Source organism: Apteryx rowi, unplaced genomic scaffold (genome assembly GCF_003343035.1).
Source record: "Apteryx rowi isolate R43461 unplaced genomic scaffold, aptRow1 scaffold_325, whole genome shotgun sequence".
Lineage (NCBI taxonomy): Eukaryota > Metazoa > Chordata > Aves > Apterygiformes > Apterygidae > Apteryx > Apteryx rowi.
In genome coordinates, this window is record NW_020449697.1 from 857,420 (window position 1) to 876,405 (window position 18,986).

At 35.5% G+C, this 18,986-nt stretch overlaps 1 protein-coding gene across 5 annotated transcripts in view; it reads left to right on the forward strand.

Moving 5' to 3' along the window:
* The first annotated feature begins 48 nt into the window (after positions 1–48).
* The window catches only part of BRIP1 (BRCA1 interacting protein C-terminal helicase 1), a 77,883-nt gene continuing 58,945 nt past the window's right edge, over positions 49–18,986 (forward strand). Inside the window, exons 1-8 of one of the 5 annotated variants that reach the window (XM_026071387.1) lie at positions 49–846; positions 1,357–1,463; positions 2,368–2,495; positions 3,256–3,367; positions 4,482–4,676; positions 6,318–6,445; positions 7,660–7,794; positions 16,711–17,004. In XM_026071387.1, coding sequence (XP_025927172.1) covers positions 2,403–2,495; positions 3,256–3,367; positions 4,482–4,676; positions 6,318–6,445; positions 7,660–7,794; positions 16,711–17,004 — 957 coding nt within the window. In that variant the 5' untranslated portion in view covers positions 49–846; positions 1,357–1,463; positions 2,368–2,402. Of the gene's footprint in view, positions 847–982; positions 1,001–1,356; positions 1,464–2,367; positions 2,496–3,255; positions 3,368–4,481; positions 4,677–6,317; positions 6,446–7,659; positions 7,795–8,067; positions 8,173–16,710; positions 17,005–18,986 lie in introns of those variants that run through there. The other 4 variants (XM_026071388.1, XM_026071389.1, XM_026071391.1 and 1 more) reach the window with 4 other exon arrangements.

An 18,986-nucleotide genomic window follows, 5' to 3' on the forward strand; every position in this document is an offset into this window, starting at 1 on the left:
TATGCTTGTGATTTTATATGCTGTAGTGATATTTAAGTAAAAACAAGTGTATGTTTTGGATCAATTTGTAGATATTCCTACTTCTAATTTCAAGTGGATTTGCCTATATTGATTTAAATTTTCCAGATTGACACCCAGGTTAGATAAAGGGAAACATCCTACAGGGCCTCAGCAAAAAAAAAGCCCCACCAAAACCGAAAAAAACAACCCTAGTGACTTGCAGAACCTCGCTCTTGGCAATGCAAAGTCTCAGGATCAAAGTTGTTTTAAATGCATGCAAGTACTTAAAAGTCACAGACTTTACTAAAATCAACTTTCATTAGCATTTTAGGTTCCTGCACAGTATTTTCAGTAATTATCCTAAAGGTAAGTTAAAAAAAATTTTTTTAAAGTATATATTTCAACTGTAAGGAAGACATTGTGAAGAGCCAGCACGTCCCACAGCATATCCTGATTATAAACATACGCGAGCGCTACCAGAGCTTCTGTCTCCCGCTTAAAAACACAAAACAAAAACCCCACAAATAACACCAACAAAACCCGCTTCCAAACGGCGGTAGTTACTGAACGGAACCTACCGGAGGCCCCGAGAGGCGCGGGCCGCGCCGCCGCCATCGCCGCGACCGCCGGGCAGTTGCCCAGCAACGAAGACAACCCGGGAGCCAAGAAGGCCCTCCGCGATTGGCTCTAACAGCGCGGAGGGGGAAGGCGGGAGCTGTTGAGTTCGCGGCCCGCTGATTGGCGGCTCGGGACCTTTCCTGTCAGCTGATTGGCGGGAGGGGCCGCGGCCGGGGCGGAGGCGGGAAGGACGGTCGCTGAAGAGGGCTGCTGCCGCCGCCGCGTGAGGTGAGCGGTCGCGGCTCGTCGCCTCCCGCGGGGCCGCGCCGGGGCGGAGCGCGGCTCTGACGGATCCGGCTCGCCGCGGGGAGCGGGGGGAAGTGGCTCTCTAGTGGCTCCTACCGTCTCCTACCGTCTCCTGACAGAGAAAAGAAGTGCCCAGGTGCCCTTTGTAGGCCGGGGCGGAAGGCGCAGGAGGATGACAGCAGCTGGCCCCGGCGCTCCCCGCCGCGAGCCCCGCGAAAATCCGCCCCGGGGCGGGGGCAGGGGTTTCCTTGGGGAAGGGTCCCTCCTCTCCGGCCCCGGTCTCTGATTACCGCCGCACTTCGGTCTTGAGCCCCTCCCGCCCCCCTCGTAGGGGCTCGCTTTTTCTTGGGCAAAGATCGTTTACGCTCTACTCAAAAAAATGTTCGAGCGAAGCCTTCTGCGTGTGAGGGGAAAGCCTTTCAATGGGGTGCAGTTGCGTTTCTGGAAGGAGGGGATGGCTGCAAACTCATGTTAGCGATCTCTTTTGGCTAGGATTTCTTTTTCCTGTTGAGGAAGCTGATGATGAAGCTGAATCATGGCCTGTGTTGGTGGCTTTTTGATGCATATGTTTACTCATTAAGAGTCAGATGAGGACACAGGTTAGTGAATTAATTTATCACAGGGAGGTTGCCAATTTAAATTCATTTTTAGCTATTTTGTAGATGCTGAAGACCTATAAGAAAAGTTAGTGCCACTTAAAAACTATAGTCTTTTTAAAAGCCATATATCTGTCTTCAAAACTTTTAATTAAATAATTTCAGTATTTTAGAATGATAGGGAAAATAGGACTGGGTGTAAGGTTTGTCCAGCAAGACACTCAGCTGGATAGAGTGACATGCTGATACAGCACAGTCTTTCTTTTTACTTCCCGAAGTGAGAGAAGTGCAAGAAGGTAAAACAAACAGAATAGTAAAGTGAATGACAGCTCATTTTCCCCTGAATAATTACTGTATTAGTACTATAAGAAAGAAAACATCTCATTTTTAAAATCTGTGTTCAGTCTTAATTTTCTCACTGTTAAGAAAATAAAAAAGCATATTTAGAAGCTACAGTTGTCGGCTGTATCACTGTAGCTTGCAGTGTCTTGGAGCTCAAGTTAATGGACCCGCAGAATTGAAAAACTGATTATTTATAGTTATTAAATATCCTAAAATACTTTTTCCCCAAAGGATTTGGGTTCGTATCCTAGCCAATATTCACTCTGTGAAATAAAATCTGGAATGATGTGCACAGTTCATTCATAATTACTTCTAAATTGCTTAATTGCTAATGTTACTTATCAGGTGCTGGTAACTTGCTCTTGTTTGTAACAAGGACCAGGTTTGAACTGATGTCACATAGTATAAATTCCTGTATGCCACTTTTCTTAATATCCTGAGCCACTTAACCCTCTTATCAGGTTAGCAGTTTCTGCTTGTTTCTATTTGGTGCCGTATTTTGTTTCAGACTTTCCTGTGGTTGCTAATGTTAGCTGGTTAATACTTGTTTTTATTTCTATTGCAGTTATAAATCTGAAATAAACAGGTTGAAAAGTGGCAATGTCTTCTGATGTGTCAGAATATACTATTGGGGGAGTGAAGATTATATTCCCTTGCAAGGCTTACCCCTCACAACTAGCTATGATGAATGCTGTAAGTAGAACTTATATTAATGTTCACTAAAGTAGTAGTTTATGTTTTGCAATTCTTATCAGCCTTTAGAAGAAAAACATAAACAATTCAGAGCCTCCATTATTTTCAGTATTTCACTTGTAAATTACTGTATTTCTGTGTTTCTTTGTTCTCTGTACATGTTTGTGCTATATAATGATATCTGACCCATGACTAGGAATCTATGGCATTTGGATTATAAAATAGTAATAATGTTTTGGAATGTTGAAATACATTTTGGATTTGTAGGCTGAACATTTATGCTAAGAACCAAGTTATGTGCTGTGTAATATATATGCTTATTTAACAAGCTGTATGAGGAGAGACTGTTCTACTAAAATGTCTTTTAATCAGAATATAATATTCTAATAATTTTTTTAGAGGGATTTTTTTGTATCATATTTTATATTTCATATTTATTTTTTATATTTAAGTTGAGAAGTTTAAATATTTTTGTTGCAAGACAAATATTTTGGTTCTGTGACAGATGTTTTAAATGTTTTGGTTCTATAAGACTACAGAAAGAAAGTCAGCCCTGTCAGATATTGCTATTAGCAGGTAAGTATTTCATAGTTCCTGGAAAGTGAATGTCTGAGCACTGCTCAGAGGGTTTTTTGTTTTGTTTTGTTTAAATGACAGCAAGTGCCCTGGTCTATTTTTAGAAGTTACCTTTAGCGTAGTTAAAACATTCTTTTTGCTTTCTCTGTTAATTATGGTTTTGTTCTCATTCTGCTCCTTAAAGATTGTGAAGGGGTTAAATAACAGGCAACACTGTCTGTTGGAGAGCCCTACAGGAAGTGGCAAAAGTTTGGCATTGCTTTGTTCTGCATTATCATGGCAGCAGTCTCTGTATGGTAAGTTATCTCAGTGTCCATTTGCCCGGTTGTTACTGCTGAAATATATTATAATGAATTGCTGTTGCTTTTCAAACTTTAAACATTTGGTTTAAGGAATATCTGCAGGTATTTGTCCATCGTTATACATACAGTCTTACTGGCAAAATGTCATTAGGCAATCAAAACAGTAATGCTCAATAATATTGAGCAATGTAATTTTCATGTTAAAATGGATTTAGATATCTGTTATCTTAAGGGGACAATATGGCTGTTTGAACTTTGTAAGAAAATATTTGTGGCTCGTGTTATGCAAATTGAATTGAAAAAGAGGTGTATTTTTCAGTTCTGTAAGTTTTTGCAGTTCTTTGCACTGGAGTTCTTCAAGGAGTGATGAGCTTGTTCAGACTGAGTAGTACATAGAGACACGAGGTTTATAATAAAATAGATGATATAGATCACATCCATGTGTAAAGGGACCAAATAAAGGCCAATTCAAAATGGTGTTTAAAAAATTATAAGAATTTTCTTGTATTTTTGAAAAATCTTGTACTGCTTTATTGGGAAGAACTCAATTTGAAAGTAAGCTTTTGTATCTGTTCCTTTTCTTTTCTTTGCTGATTCTGAGTTGGGCCACTCATGGCTGTGTATCTGACACTTCAAATTTGGCTCTTTCCTTAAGAATGCTGCTTCTTTATGTACAAGAAACAATGTCAAAGATCCAAAAACTTGGTAATTTGCATAGCTTGTCATATTTATTATACTGTGGTAACAACATTTTGAGCTGAGATTCAGTGTGGCTAATACTCAGCGGAACTTCAAAGTCTTTCTTTGATGTATGTGCATTTTTTTTAAAGTTCCTAAGTAATACCTATTCCCTTAGTTAAGGTGGTGTTTGGTAAACTTAAAACAGTCTACTAAACCTGTGCTGGTTTGTATGTAACTGAAAGAGTAAGGTTGTTTGCATGTATCTCATTTTTAAAGGTGTATAATTTACAGACCTAGTGATTAGAAACTGGTACCTAAACAAAATCTTTCATCTTAGCTGTTTTGAAAGTCTAGTGCTAATGTATAGTCCTGTGTAGTTTTTTTTTTTTAATAGAAGACAAATGATTGTGTCCTTTATCTTCTTTAGAGAAGTTACTGGTTAAATCCTCATGTGAAAAGGAAGACAGAAAGCCGGAGACTTCATTGCCATGTCGCTGTACATGTCATTCCCAATCTGAGAGCAACAAGGCTGCAGCAAATGTGAATCATGGTGCTTCTTGTTCTTTTAGTAATTATGAAGCAGGAAGTTCCATAAAAACTGAAACCCCACTAACAAACACAGGTAACTTTTAATAAATCCCTCATTTTGTGAGGTGGCTATTTTGTCCAGCCATCCTGGTAGTAGGGGTCGTTAACTAGCCATTGGACCACGGTCTCAACACTTCCACCTTCTAACCTTTCTCTGGCTTGTTAATTACATCTGGACGTTCTGTTCACCCTACATCAAGTGACCAAAAAAAGACATGCAATAGGACTGTGCTGTAGGTAAAAGTATTTGTGTTTTTTTTCCTGTTTGGCATTCTGTGCTTCTGTTTTGCTGATTTGAACTGTGGGAGCCAGTAGACGGTTCCAGAACAAATTATCAGCACTGCTGAAGTATATACCTTGAATTGAAAAACTTGAATTCTTGCAGTATTTACTAGTTTTCTGGAATCTGAATTCTGGGAGAGTAAATCATTCGTACTGTAAGCTAAAGCTTAAAGGAATAAAAGTAACAGGTGTTCCTGCATTGCATGTAGCATATGTTAGAGTCAACACACAACTTGCAAGTGCCGTGTAGGCCTAGAATACTATGCTCCGTAGCAAACACTTTGAGTAAAACCCTCACTACAGAAAGACATCACTGTTGTTAACATGGAAGGTGTTGCAACACCTGTCCTGCTGGTCAGATACAGAAAGAAAAAGAGGTTGGGTGTATTCATAGACACAAAGAGCCACCATAAATTCTTGTTTTCCTTCAAAGTGCCTATTGTTAAGGGAAATATGTTAGGTAACTGTAACAGGAAATGGGGATTATAGAGGCTTATTTTTTGTGCTTGGGATTTTTTTTTTTTAAACAGGTATTTCACGTTGCAATTCTGTAGTTAGTTTCACTTGATTTTGCAAAGTATATAATTTGTAAAACCATAAAAATTAAGGGACATGAGTAGTTAGCTGAAAATATAGGTGCAGATAGAACTTATTTGCTGGAGACAACAACTGGCTGTGAAGTGCCTCAAGGAAGCCTCATTCACAATTGCTGAAGATGTTGATCTGCACTGTCCTAGTTCGGCATTATGACTTTGGCAAATGATTGGAAACTATTATGAGGATGTTATTTTTGTTCTAAAAAATAAAGTCCCTTGCAGTTAGCCATAGTATCAAGTACATACAAGAAAATGGAGATATTTATTTCTTAACTGTTTTTTTAAAAAATGTCTTCTATGAAAGTGTCCAAAGGTAGTGCACTAAGCATCCTAAATTAATACCTTTAGTATTTGTTCAGTTTACTACAGAAATAAACTAAACTAAATATATATATTTTTTCTATTCTTGTTGGATACTGTATGTATCCATAGATATATATATACATAGGTATCCACATCTGTCTTAAATCTAATTTATGGAGAGAAACAGAACTTTAAAAAACAAATTTAAATATTATTGCTTCATATATAGACAGCCAAAATCTGTTCTAGAAGTAAAATACATAGCCAGTGATGTCTTTCGTTGGCTTTCTTTAAGTCAAGGACTTTTTTTGCCATTGTAATAGTAGTACATGATGTTGCTCTGTTTGAAAATGATGGTAAATGGATCAGGAAATATCCACTACTATTTCGTTTCATACATCATGTGTCTTTATGTATAATAATTTATCTTTTTAGAAATGTTGCCTTTATTTAATGCATTCTTAGTAATGGACATGCTCTTGCTCTTTTTACAGAGCATAAGGAAAATGAAACCCTAGCTTCAAAATTGTCTGCCAAAAAAAGGGCATCTCTATGTGGCAATGAAAATGATGATTTTCAAGTAGACAGGAAAAGGATTCGCTCTTTAGAAACTGAGCAGCAGGTGAGCAAAACTTATTGGCAGTAAGATAACTCAGGCATAGCTGAATCAAGCTGTTAAGTATCAACATTTTAGAGGAAGGCATAGAGATTAATTGGGTCATGTCACTGTCATAATTTAGATTGGCTTTTTTTGTTCGTTTTTATTGTTGCTTGTTACTATGGAGTCCACTGTTGAATTAAATTATTCTCAATACCATATCATAAATTACTTGTTACATACTATTGCTGGTTGCATACTAACTATATGCTTGTTGCATACACGTATCACCAGTTGGTCTGTAATATTCAGTTGAAGCACAATATTCTAGGGTTGAAAGTGCTCTTGCAAATATGTATTAAAAATACAAATACCACTTTGAATGTGTTACAGTTCTGTTTTATATCCTGTCAAATGCAGTTATCTCTGGCCTGCTACATGGGGTGCAATACTTCTGTAATGGTTTTACCTGTGTTGGTGTTGCTACCATGTGACTTAATACTTGTGTCTCGGGTGTGCACTGTGAATAGTTTTTATAGCTTTTAGTTATGGAAGTTTCCTGTTTCTATCTATAATATCATAATTTCTACCAGTTTTGTAACAGGGTGAAATAATAGAAGACAAACTCAGTGGTAATTAACTGTTACTAATTAGTTAGGAAACAATATATATCCTCTTTTTTTTGCTCAGTAAGAGCCAAAGAAGGTTCCTGCATTTGGTCAGCCTCTAAAATACGTGGGATTACAGTGAAAAAAGAACATTATTAGAATGGGGGCCTAATTCAGTTTGAAATTTAGCTTGTATGAATATCAAAATAAACTTTTTGCATAACACTTATTCTAGAAGTATATGTTGCTCAGTAAAGGACTGTTGCTGTCTAGGAACCTGCAGTAGGGTAGCTTGCTAACAGTTTGGTAATTTAGTTCTCTGTTTATATGTAGAAATAACTAGATTATTTTAATGAATTCATTTTCCAAGACAAACTTACTTTTTGAGACAGGGTTAAAAATTGCAGGGGTTTTTTTGTTACTGAATTTTTATATTAAAATTTTGTAACTTTTCTGAAAGCACTTTTATGTGGCTTAGATCTGGTTAAACTGTTAATAAATATTAGCAATGCACTGTACTACCAGAACAGACTCGCAGTGGGAAAAAAATTGAGACAAAATCACCGACCGCTAGTGTATACACATACTTCTGTCCACTGTATTTAAGCACAGTACTTTTTCCCCCAACAGGTTAGAAAACGTCATTGTTTTGCAAAAGGAGTGCAGCTAGTTGATGCTTTAGAAGTTTATCATCAGAGAAAGAATGGTGAGCTGATTGTTCACTCTGAAAAAAGTGTGAAAAACACTGTTTTTTCTCCTAAAACAGTAAGTAATATAGTAATATAGCTCTTACATCATGATTGCTAGTTCAAGAGAGATCAACTTTTTAATGATTTTGCTGCAATGAAAATGCTCATGAAAACTTGACTTAAATATATTTTCAGAATGCATTGTGCATCCCATTCAATTAATGTAAAAGTTCCCAAACTGCTAGTATATAAGTTACTTTAAAGTAATGTATTGTCACTATCAATAGTGGGAACTGCAATGGCTTTTACTGCTGATGGTGATGTCTAGCAAAGAAAAAAAAGTGCATTTTCTGAGACAGTGCTGACTCATTGCCAGCTAGGTGAGGAATTGCTGGGGAAGCACTCCCTTGTGTAACAGTCTTCAGCTGAAATGGTCTTTCCTTCTCCTGTTAGGGTGAGTACATCATCTGTGGTTCCCTTTGGTGTGGGTCTGAGACTTTCTGTATTCTTTAGTTATAAGCTGGCTTTATAAAACTACAGTTTTATTATATATTTTAGAAACCTCTTCATACATTTTTTAGGAGGGGAAGTGTCAAACAATTAAAACATTTGAAAGTATTATAAGTTTTGCATTTTTGAGTGGATACAGAATTAGTTTAACTCTTATCTTTTGTGACTGTGTGCTTCTTGTGGTAAAAGGAAGAAAAAAAAAAAAACCTAAAAAAGGAGCTTAATTTTTAAAAGCAGCATCATGTTCCTGGATCCTGCTCGGCTGAGGGACCTTCATAGTCAGATTTCTGTGTCAGCCTAGAGTTTGGTTGTAGCTACTAGGACTCCATAGAATTTAATTTTTCTGGGATTGGGGCTGTGTTCCATCCTTATAAAAATTTCACACATTCTTGATCTCAAGGGATGAGAGAGAGGCTAAACGCTATATGTAATACTAATCACATGAACGACTGCTTTGAAGTTGTGTTGTGAGTTAGTGACTTTGCCAGTCTTGCTTGCTAAGTTGAGAAATGCATATCACTTTTTTCATCTGTGAGAATCAAACTGTTAAACAGTGACTCCAGAGTGAAACTTTTTTTTCTCTGTAGTTTATGCTGCTATGGTAGAGGAGGTGATGGGAGACAGAGGGTGGTTCCTTCAGCAAAACTGTATCATTAGTGGCACCTAAATATGGATGAACCTTGACTTTTCAAATCCTCGAATAGTATTGTTTTTAACGGACTGTGATAAAAGCTTAACTTCAGAGTACCTTGCTGTCTCGGAGTACTTTTTATGTACTTTAATTTCCTAGTATCGTAATCTCTTTATACTGTAGTACTACACTGAAAATATAGAACTCATTGGATCACAAATTGAAATATGAATCACATTTAAAATATGGTTTACATATATAGAGTTATAGTAATAGTCTATAAGAGACTTACGTGGTATTTGTAAAAAGAATTAGATCAAAATATATTTGTAAAAGAATTCCCCAAACCTGTTTTTTGAGTGTTAAGCTTGTCATGTCTAGTTCTCAGAGTCTAATTTTCAGACCTTAAATGCTCAGCATTTTTAAATGATCAGACCCTTTCAGGCATCTCAGGTCCTAATAACTACTTAGAATCATTAGTCATGCTTGACAATCTTAGCCTTAACATAAATGCAGACAGTGAGGATGGTTGTAGACTTACTTCTAATCTAGATAAAATACTGCAGTTTATAATCACTTAAGAAAACATTTTAACTGGATATGTGATTTTATTCTTAACTGAAGTGGAGTGGTTTGCAAAGTGTAAATTGTTTCTATCCAATTTGTTCCCCTAAACAGTGAGCTGAACTCACTATGGTGACTAGGCTATGGCTCCCCAACAGCAGAGAATCTGGCCCAGTAATTCAGCCTGTTAACTTGTGACAGCAGTTGTACAACTTGTATAAATCTGTGTTTTATCACAATTTATAGTAGGTTTATGGCATTATATTATGTAAAAACTTGAAACTAGGACCATGGAAATGCAGTGAGAACAGTTGAGAGTTTGTAGATTTTGTTCACCTTCCCTTTCTTTGTTTTATGATATATGCCATAGATAAGAGACAGTATCTAATATTAACATCTGTGCCTTTAAGACCTTAAAAAAAGTAATGTGGAGAAAACCGGGGCTGATCACTGCAATAGATTATAACAAAAACCATGTAATACATTTTGCGCGTGATTAAAAAGAAAAATCCTGTGTGTTACCATGATAGTTTTAAAAACTGTAAAATTATCACTTTTCATAGCAGAAGTTTCACAGACGCTGATGTGCAAATATGCAGGGCTGTTTCTGCAGCTTTCTGCTAAGAATTTTCTCCTATTCTTGGTGCTTGAATTTTCTGCTTTTTATATAAAGATTGCTTAAGCAAAACCAGTAGAAGAAGAAATATGAGGCACTGTAGAGATGAATGTCAGATGCTGAATTACATTAGTGATCTGGTTCATGTGAACACTTATCAAAGGCTGTGATAGAATGGTTCTTGTCAATATTAAAGTATAGGAGCACACCGTGAAATTGTCCAGTTTATCAGACAAATATGAAAAAGGAAGGAGGTCTGTCCCATATTTCTTTCTTCAGTATGGGAACCTACTTCCTTCTTTTCAAAAGGTAAAGGACATTCTTCTTTTTCAATTTTTTTTTTCTTGTGTCGTTTTATAGTAATACACTGTAGGTAACTCAGTTTTTAAGTAAAGGGTTTTACATGCATGTTTGGAAATGTGCTTGATTTCAACAAGCAGTTGAATTCTCTTTTCTCCTCTTCCAACAGCCCTTGGCTCTTTGTGTGTCTTAAATTAACTTTTATTTTAATCATTGTTTGTTTTAACTTCAAGTGCATCTTTCTAGTATACTTTGCTGTTGTAAACACAGAACAAGCCAGACACTTTGGTATTACTTCAAGATACTGATAGCTAGATCTTTTCTTGCCAAAAGTATATCTGTGTTCTAGGTTATTTGAGGGTAAGTAATTTTTATTAGTTTTGGGATAGGTGTGTAGGTTTTCAAGTAGGATTTTAAATGCTTTGTGCAACTGAAATTCAATCAATACTGTGAAATACAAAGGCCAGCAGAGTGTGCTGTTGATTTTCAGACATTTCTTCCTTCATTGGAAGACAAAGACTTTTCTTCCTTCGCTGTCAGATTTGCTTTGTCTGTGGGTGTCTGAAAAACTTGATTTACAAGTTCTAGAAAGTTCAGGTAGCGAAGAAAACTGAAAACTTTTAATATAGATTGACTATTTGTTAAGTAAAAAATTGAGTAAGAGTCTGATCTTCTAAGTCTTTTTGAAGTCGAGCGGTACGTTATAATGTGCTATCCAGGGGTCTGATTTTGCAGATAGACATACAGTAAACTACTGAGGACTATTTATTACTGAACATCCTTGTTTAAAGACTACTTAAAAAAAATAAGAATATTGCTTCAGGCCAAAAAGGAATTTGCTCAGTTATTGTAGGGCATGAGTAACAGTTTAGACTGGATGGTCACTGAAGTTCTGGATTTATTATCTATGGAGTAAGCCTGGAAGTATTATCATGACATTTTGGTCCAGGCTTCTCTCTACGCTTCCATATTTGGAACATATCCAGGAGCTGTACTGGGAGTTTTTTGGCCTGCTGGTTGATGTTTTCAGTCTCTGATGGTGATGAAAAATATACTCTTGTATTAGAACAATTTCTATTTTTGCCTCCAAAAATAGAAAAAAATAAACTCAGCTATAACACAGTAGTTTGTTTCAAATTCAACTGCTACAGAAAAAAAAAGTGGTTGAGTCAGAATCCAAAGACTTACCAATGTGTTTATGAAATAAAAAGGTTTAGACTAAAATCACGATATGTACCACTTTTTAAAAACTTCGTTGGGTTGTGCCATGGATTGATGGCATTTTCAAACGTATTTTCTAAGCTTTTTCTTTAATTAAAAAAAAAAAAGTGACCTAAGAAATAAAAGCTTTTTTAATCTTTATGTTTAAGAGTGAAAGGATAGAATATTATTTGCCTGTGGTGAACTTTTACTTTAGGAACTGAGAACTGGTTTGACATCAAGAAACAATTTCAGAAAGTAAGGCCTTATTTATCTTTAGTATTTCAGCTACTTTAACTAGGTTCAGTTTTATGACATCAAGACTGTCACACCATAGACTGCTAGTTATAAAAATACTTTTCTAGTGTATTTTATCCTGTTTGAAATAAAGTCAACAGAGGTAATTTCATTGCTATTATCATAATTGATTATGTATTTAGGATGATACAATAATGCAATAAACACATTGTTTATTCCAATCTACACTTATCTTATTCCTTCTTAAACTCTTTTTTGCCTCTCGTTTTAGGAGGTACGTCACCTTAAACAAGGCATGCACTTACAAAGCTATTAGTTGGCTCCCCTGAACAGGGCTGATATTGACAATACTGCAGCAAAACAAAGTTCGTTTAAAAAGCCATGTTAGTTTGAACATGTTTGGAAATGTATGACTAAGTCCCTTAGCATTAGTAAGAATGGCTTACATTAAAAGTAACTAGGTGTGCACAGTGATTGAAAATTGATTCCCAACATCTGCTGAATGGCAAAGAAATCTGCATTTGTTTCTAAGTGTAGTGAAAACTATGAAAATTAAAGTAATACATAAAATTTGGAAAGTGCGAGAGGAGTTCCTCCATTTTTATTTTTCTTAATCAGATAAAACCTGCTTTGTTTAATTTGTGTTTTATTGCAGTCAATTTTGTACTCGAAGCAAAGGTAACTTCTTGTCAAGTGTTCCTTTTTGTAGCCCAGCAGAGAGAGAATGGATTGTTTGTTGCAAGAGCATGAGAAGTGCTGCCCGGCGTTGCTGCACCAAAAGAACATCTGTAGATCCAGGAGGTGTAGGATCTTCTGCTCAAAGCAGTTGCTTGTTCTTAGCTTCTTTCAGTCTAGCGCCTGGGAATCCATTTCTGTCCTTCAGCTGCTGATTCTTGCAAAAGAGGGCAGTTCTAGTATGAGTTTAGATGAGAAATTATACCCTTATAGTACTCTCTTGATTACTTCTGTCAAAGCATGTGGTCTGAGAAACTGGGGCAGCTGCGTTAAGGAATCCCCATTTATGCTAGGTAAAAAAAGTAAACAGTAAATGGAGAGTAGTGTAACAAACACTTGGGGTATCAAAAAACAACTGCGAAAAGAATCTGTCTTAATGTGCTAGCCCATTGCAGTTTAACATATTGCTTACAACCTTCACAATAGAGTTTGAGTGACTTCTGTTACACATTCCAGGAGACTGGCAGTCTGTTACAATCAGGGTCTGGACTCTAGAATAGGCTAATTTACCACGATGGGATGAAGAAAGTTGTGGATTTGTATTACATGCTCTCACCTGACACCGTATCTGATCCTTTACCCGCTGATTGACATTTTGAATGAGCTCTTTGAAGCGAGTTCCAGCTTAATTAAAACGTTTGCTTGGTTAGCAGTGATCTGTGAAAGCCTGTGATAAATATTGAACCGGGTTCACCTGCTGGTTACTGTGAGAGGATAAACAGCTGCTTTGTGTACTTTAATCAAGAGGCTTCAGCAGCAGCAGAATACTGTGCTTTTTGAGAGCGTATAAAGGAATAGTTGAAAAGCTCCGGTAATGTCACCGCTGATACCTTACTAGGTTGTGCTTGTGTGATATTTCACACAAGAGGTATTCACGGCTGTATCAGTTAGATGGCTTTGTAACCAGGAAATGTAGATGAAGATATGAAGAACTCCTCTTATCTCTTTGTGCTTCAAAGATCATAGCCTCAGTGTTTGTTGAGCTTTATTTTACACGTAGGACAGGTTGGTGAACTTGATTATTCTTTTATTAATCTGACTTCTACGTTTTTTGCCATATAAATATTGATGTGGTAGGCTGTTTTATCTACCCACGAACAGAAGGAAAAACAAGCTAGATTAGAACAAGGTCCATATAGTTCGGCATCTGATGTTTAACAGCATCTGTTACTGGATATTTCTGGTGAAATACTGCGGAAAGTAGAGGGGTATATTTTTTTTCCTTCCTCTCCTAAATGAAAGTCACTCCCAGATTCAAACAGCTGAAAATAGGTTTAGTTATGAAGCCAGAGGGTTTTATATCAACTGCAAAATTTTAAGCACAACTATTGTAATTCTGGAAATTGTTACTCATATATGTCAAGTCCTTTTATTCTTGTCATGTTCTAGACAAGAATGCACCATACATAGTAAATACACTTGCAACTCAGCTATTTTTAGAACAGTGCAAATGGAGCAAAAGGTGCTCTAAGTAGGATTGTAGGATTAAATTCTGTGACATTTTTAAATTGTGTACATACCTAAATTGATGCTGTGGCTGAGGTGGTGACCTGTAAGGGTAAGGAGGGAAAGCTCTCGCAGTATGTCAAACAGGGACTGTTAGTGAAATAGTTCTCAGTTCTCTTAATATTAATCATTTATAATCAAAAAAAAAAAGTCTATAGATCTTCGCATAAATGTTGGAAAGTTTTCTAATTTTATTATAAGTTAGAAAGTATCTCTGCTTTCCAGCTCTAAAGACTTACATTTTTTGAGGCAACACTGCCATGTGAACTACCATATTAGTAGTTATCACTTCGTCCATTTATTAAATATTCTGCATCTTTGTTTTTTCAGTAGTAATGGGAGATTAACAATACTACATTAGTTTTTGCTGTGTGATATCAACAGTAACTTCTTTCATAGAAATATAGAACTAAAATAGTTTGTTTTTAATAAAATTTAGAAATGACCAAAGCATTTTTAAAGGATTACAAAGAATTCAAATGTAGTAATGCAAATAACATGAAGAACTCAACTTTTAGATTATGCTATAACCATTTTCTTAACGTTTCTCTTCATTATAAAGGGCCTTCTAAGGTTTTATTTGTTTGTTTATTTAGGTTGGGCTAATGGCATCTGTGACTTTCAGAAATATTATGACTACTGCAGGGCAGTTTTGTGCTTTTACTGGTTACTATAAAATCAGTCTGAGTACAACTTTCTCTTTTAAAACATTTTTAAAGGGTAATATTTTAAAGATGGAATAGTGGATAAAGTGCTTTTTAAAGCCAGTATTATATCAATTTCAAACTTTTTAAGAAAAAGTTACGAGACCACCTGTAAAATATGTGACCTTACACACACGAACACACTTTTAAATCTTTTTAGGGAAAGAAACTTTATTATCGTTTTTAAAAAACATCACAAAAGAACTTGATATGTAAATATTTGAACTGTATTTTCCTATTGTCTTGATCGTACAAAAACAGTTAGAACAACTTTTTCAGAGTAGTCACCTGTTTGGCCTTGATATTTTCCTGCTATTTTTATTTGGCAAATTAAATATGAGGTTTAGCATTAGCAGTGAAGTATTAGTGATATTTTTATTATCTTTGAATTATGCATATTCTTTCTTCCTCTGAAAACATGAGCAATCTGTCTTGAATTAAAATGAAGAGATAAATGTTTTTTTAAAGGTCTGTGTGGTAAGCAAGCTGATTCTGCTTCTATTATATTAGCTGTTAGTATGTAAATGTGGTGCTCATTATTTCAAAGAGCAGAATAGAATATAGATGATAGAAATATCAAGGTAGAATTTTTGCATTCCAGTTTTCTATGCGAGTACAGACTGAGTTGAATATTGCCACATATGTAACATATACCATATGTCAGCTGTTTCCTGCTTCACTGTCGACAAGAGCCCCATTCATAACTCTTCTTTTTATCCTTTCAGTGAATAAGTAATTATTCGATATAGAAGGCAGGATATTTGGAACTGGCTATTTAATGTGGCAGCACACCGTAATGAAATCTGCTGTTACTGGCAACCTGAGAAGGGAATGTAACAATTCCAGCATGAGTGTAACTTTATCTGCTTTGAGGGCCTGTTTATTTGGCACATCAGTGAACCTTTTATCCCAGTGAGTGACAGCTCCAGCAGGGTTACATTTACTCGCATTCTATCATGTATTGTAATATTTAATGGCGGACAAGGCTGAGTGGGACTGAAGGTAATATGAACTTGCTTTTCCACAGAGTGGAGGCTAAAAGACAGCTTGATCCCCAGTATTGTGGTGTAACACGCGGCATGACTTAGCATTTGTTTATGATGGTTAATCTTACTCATTACAGTTAAGTGGGGAGGGGGGAATATTTGAGCAGGCAAGTACACATTGTTACTTGCGCTATCAAACTGAAAACCAAATACAAACTATTTTACTCTAGAAAAATTAATTATCCTTTTATAGGAGATGTGTGTGGACAAGGTTACTTCAGAATTATTTGGTTTCCATGTGTCTGCTGTTTTCACACTATTTATTACAATCTTATCTAAATCTTTCCAGTATTTTATATCATGAAGGACATTAAAAATGGTGTTTCTCAGGAGTAAAAAATGCATTTCACAGGATTGTTTTTTATTTTGTCTTTTAGTCTCATAGTTACTAGATATTCTTTGATATATAATAGCATGGCAAACATGTTTCTAATGGAATATATATGAGGTAGTCAGTTTTTATCTGCAAATGAAATTTCATTAAACTGTCCAGATTTCTTTTGCTTGCTTTAAAAAAAAATGTTCTCATCATTGTAGTTTGGGTGTCTGGTTAGGTTTTCTTCCTTTAAGGTGCAGGTTCAGGAGTGTACTTATATCTGTGTTTAAATATTTGCATGTGAGAAGTTCCTTTGCATTATTCATGTGTGTCAGTCCTCAGCTGAGTACTAATCCTTCCTATGATTGGGTTATGATAAAGTTGTATCCAGGGATTGCTAAAAGTATTTTAAGGTTTTCAGGCATAAGGAGGTGTTGTGTATACTTTAACATGTATAAGCCTTTTGCAGTTTGGTAGGCCAGCCTGGTGATTTCACAGGCTATCTTGAACTGTCCCAGAAAGCATTTTCCAAACAGACTATAAACAGATTTGGCCTGTTCATCTTGCAGTGGGATTTTCTTAATCTTTTTTTGTTTTTTGTTGCAGTCTTCTGACCCTTGCACTCAGTGTTCCTGTTCTTCTGGAAAAGAAACTGATAAAGATGCTAGTAACGCAAAGAAGAAAGAAGATGGAGATCAGTCATTCATCCCCAAAATATTTTTTGGAACACGAACACACAAGCAAATATCCCAGATTACCAGAGAGTTGAAGAGAACAGCATATTCCAGTGTCCCTATGACAATTCTTTCTAGCCGGGATTATACCTGTATTCATCCAGTGGTGTCTGGTAGCAGTAGTAACAGGAATGAAATGTGTGTAGAGCTGCTGGAAGGAAAACACGTGAGTAGTTTTGTTTCAGAAAATGGGCATTCATTTAAGCATATTTGAATGAAAGATAATTGTGTGAACCGTTGGAATGAGTAATATTTTATAACTTCTTAATGCTGTTGGTTAAATGCCTTCCGGTAACCTGCTTTAAACTAGAATATTAATTTCTAGAAAATGTTGATACATGGTATCAATATGTAAAAGCATGTGATGATAGGAATAATTATTGTTGTTGGTTATTTGTAAACTTAATTATAATTAAAAAAAAATTGTTTTACTCGAAATGTTTTCCTTTAACCATGATGAAGTTACGCATTCAAGACTGGTGCCTTAATACTTAAATTTTCTTCCTTTGCATGTGTAAACTTTGATAATATTGATTACAATATATGGGATAAAATAGTTGTCTAGTTAGAAAAATTGTCTTAAAATAAAGATTGGATTTAATTTCTTGTCATATACATAATGGCTAAGAACCCTTTCTTGATTGGATCAGCCATGACCAGTTCTGCGATATTAGTATCTTAATAATCCAATCAATGAGGTGGCGATTTTGCTCGCTCTCTGTGGAACACAAAATTCATTTACCACTGGAGGTCCTGCTCCCCCCCCCTCCCCCCCCCGACCTGCAAGTCCTGTTGGGCTTTCTGGTCATTGTAAAGCAAAAAGCAAGATTTTTCCCATACATTTTGGTTCCCCTCTTGAACCAAAGTAACAGCCATGCATACAGACTGATTATAAATATGTGAAAATGAATTAGGAACAACCTTATGATTAAAAATTTCACAGCTGTGTATAGCAAATTAAGCTTAACAGTAATAATCAGAATAAAATTTGAGAAAAAGTTTTGTACACCATGTTTAATTCACAATAGAGCAGTGGAAAATGGCACAACAAACTTGTCACTTCAGGATACTATTACTTTAAAGAATATTATTCTATATCTGTTTTTTTTATCATCTTGTTGGGGTTTGAGTTTGTTTTCTAGTTATTAGGTGTGAGTGAGTGTTTTTGTATTCTTGAATCCTCAGAGTAAATTCTAGTGATAATGAGGGCCAGTTAGTGTTTATTATTACAGAAGTGAGCTGATAAATAGATACTGGACAATTTGTGAGCCAAAAGACTCTAAATATGATATCACTTAAAGTGACAACCTTTACCTTTTGGTTGTGTTAGTGTTAAAAAGGGATGGGATTTCCTGTTGTAGTTATCATTCTATCCTTAAATGCCTTTGAAGAAAATCTTTCCTGGAGTTCATTATCTTCTGTAATTTTTATTACATATTTATATCATTATATTACAAAAATCACAGCAACTAATTTATAGCAAATTATTTTCAGGTTGATTAGAGCAGAGAAATATTATTTCAATCTTAGCATCGTTATTCATCAGTATTAACATTCTGTACATATTTCTGTAATTTAGAAATTATATCTGATCCATGCATTTGACTTTTCCTGTCCACAAACCTCAAAATCCCCAGGATACTGAATTTTGTTTGACATAGTTAAACACCAGTAAAAAGGCTGCTTTGAAGATTCTTGACAGAATCATTAGTAGCTTGATAAATGCATTGAATCCATCCTGAGCTTACTAGAGGTGAGAAATACATGAAATAAGGAGCAGAAGTAGATTCAAATGTGATTTAAATTTTCTAGTTTGCTTTTCTTGTTAAATTTTCAAGCAGAATTTATTAATTTATTGACAAAGGATAAGAATATATTGTATCTATATATTTTTGTGGGTATTTAGATGTAATTATTCATGATTTTGAATTCTTCACCCATTTGATGATTGCTAGGTTAATGTTCTTAGCAAGACTGAAGTTATCTTTGATTTTATAGATGAAAGAGAAGATGATGTTCTTTATTGCTTTACATTTTTTGGAACATGGATTAGCTTGTTTTCTTTCTGACATGATGTGTTTTTATCATTGTCCAAAGTAAATAACAGCTGTTAGAAGCATTTTCATGAACAAAAGTCTAAATGCACAT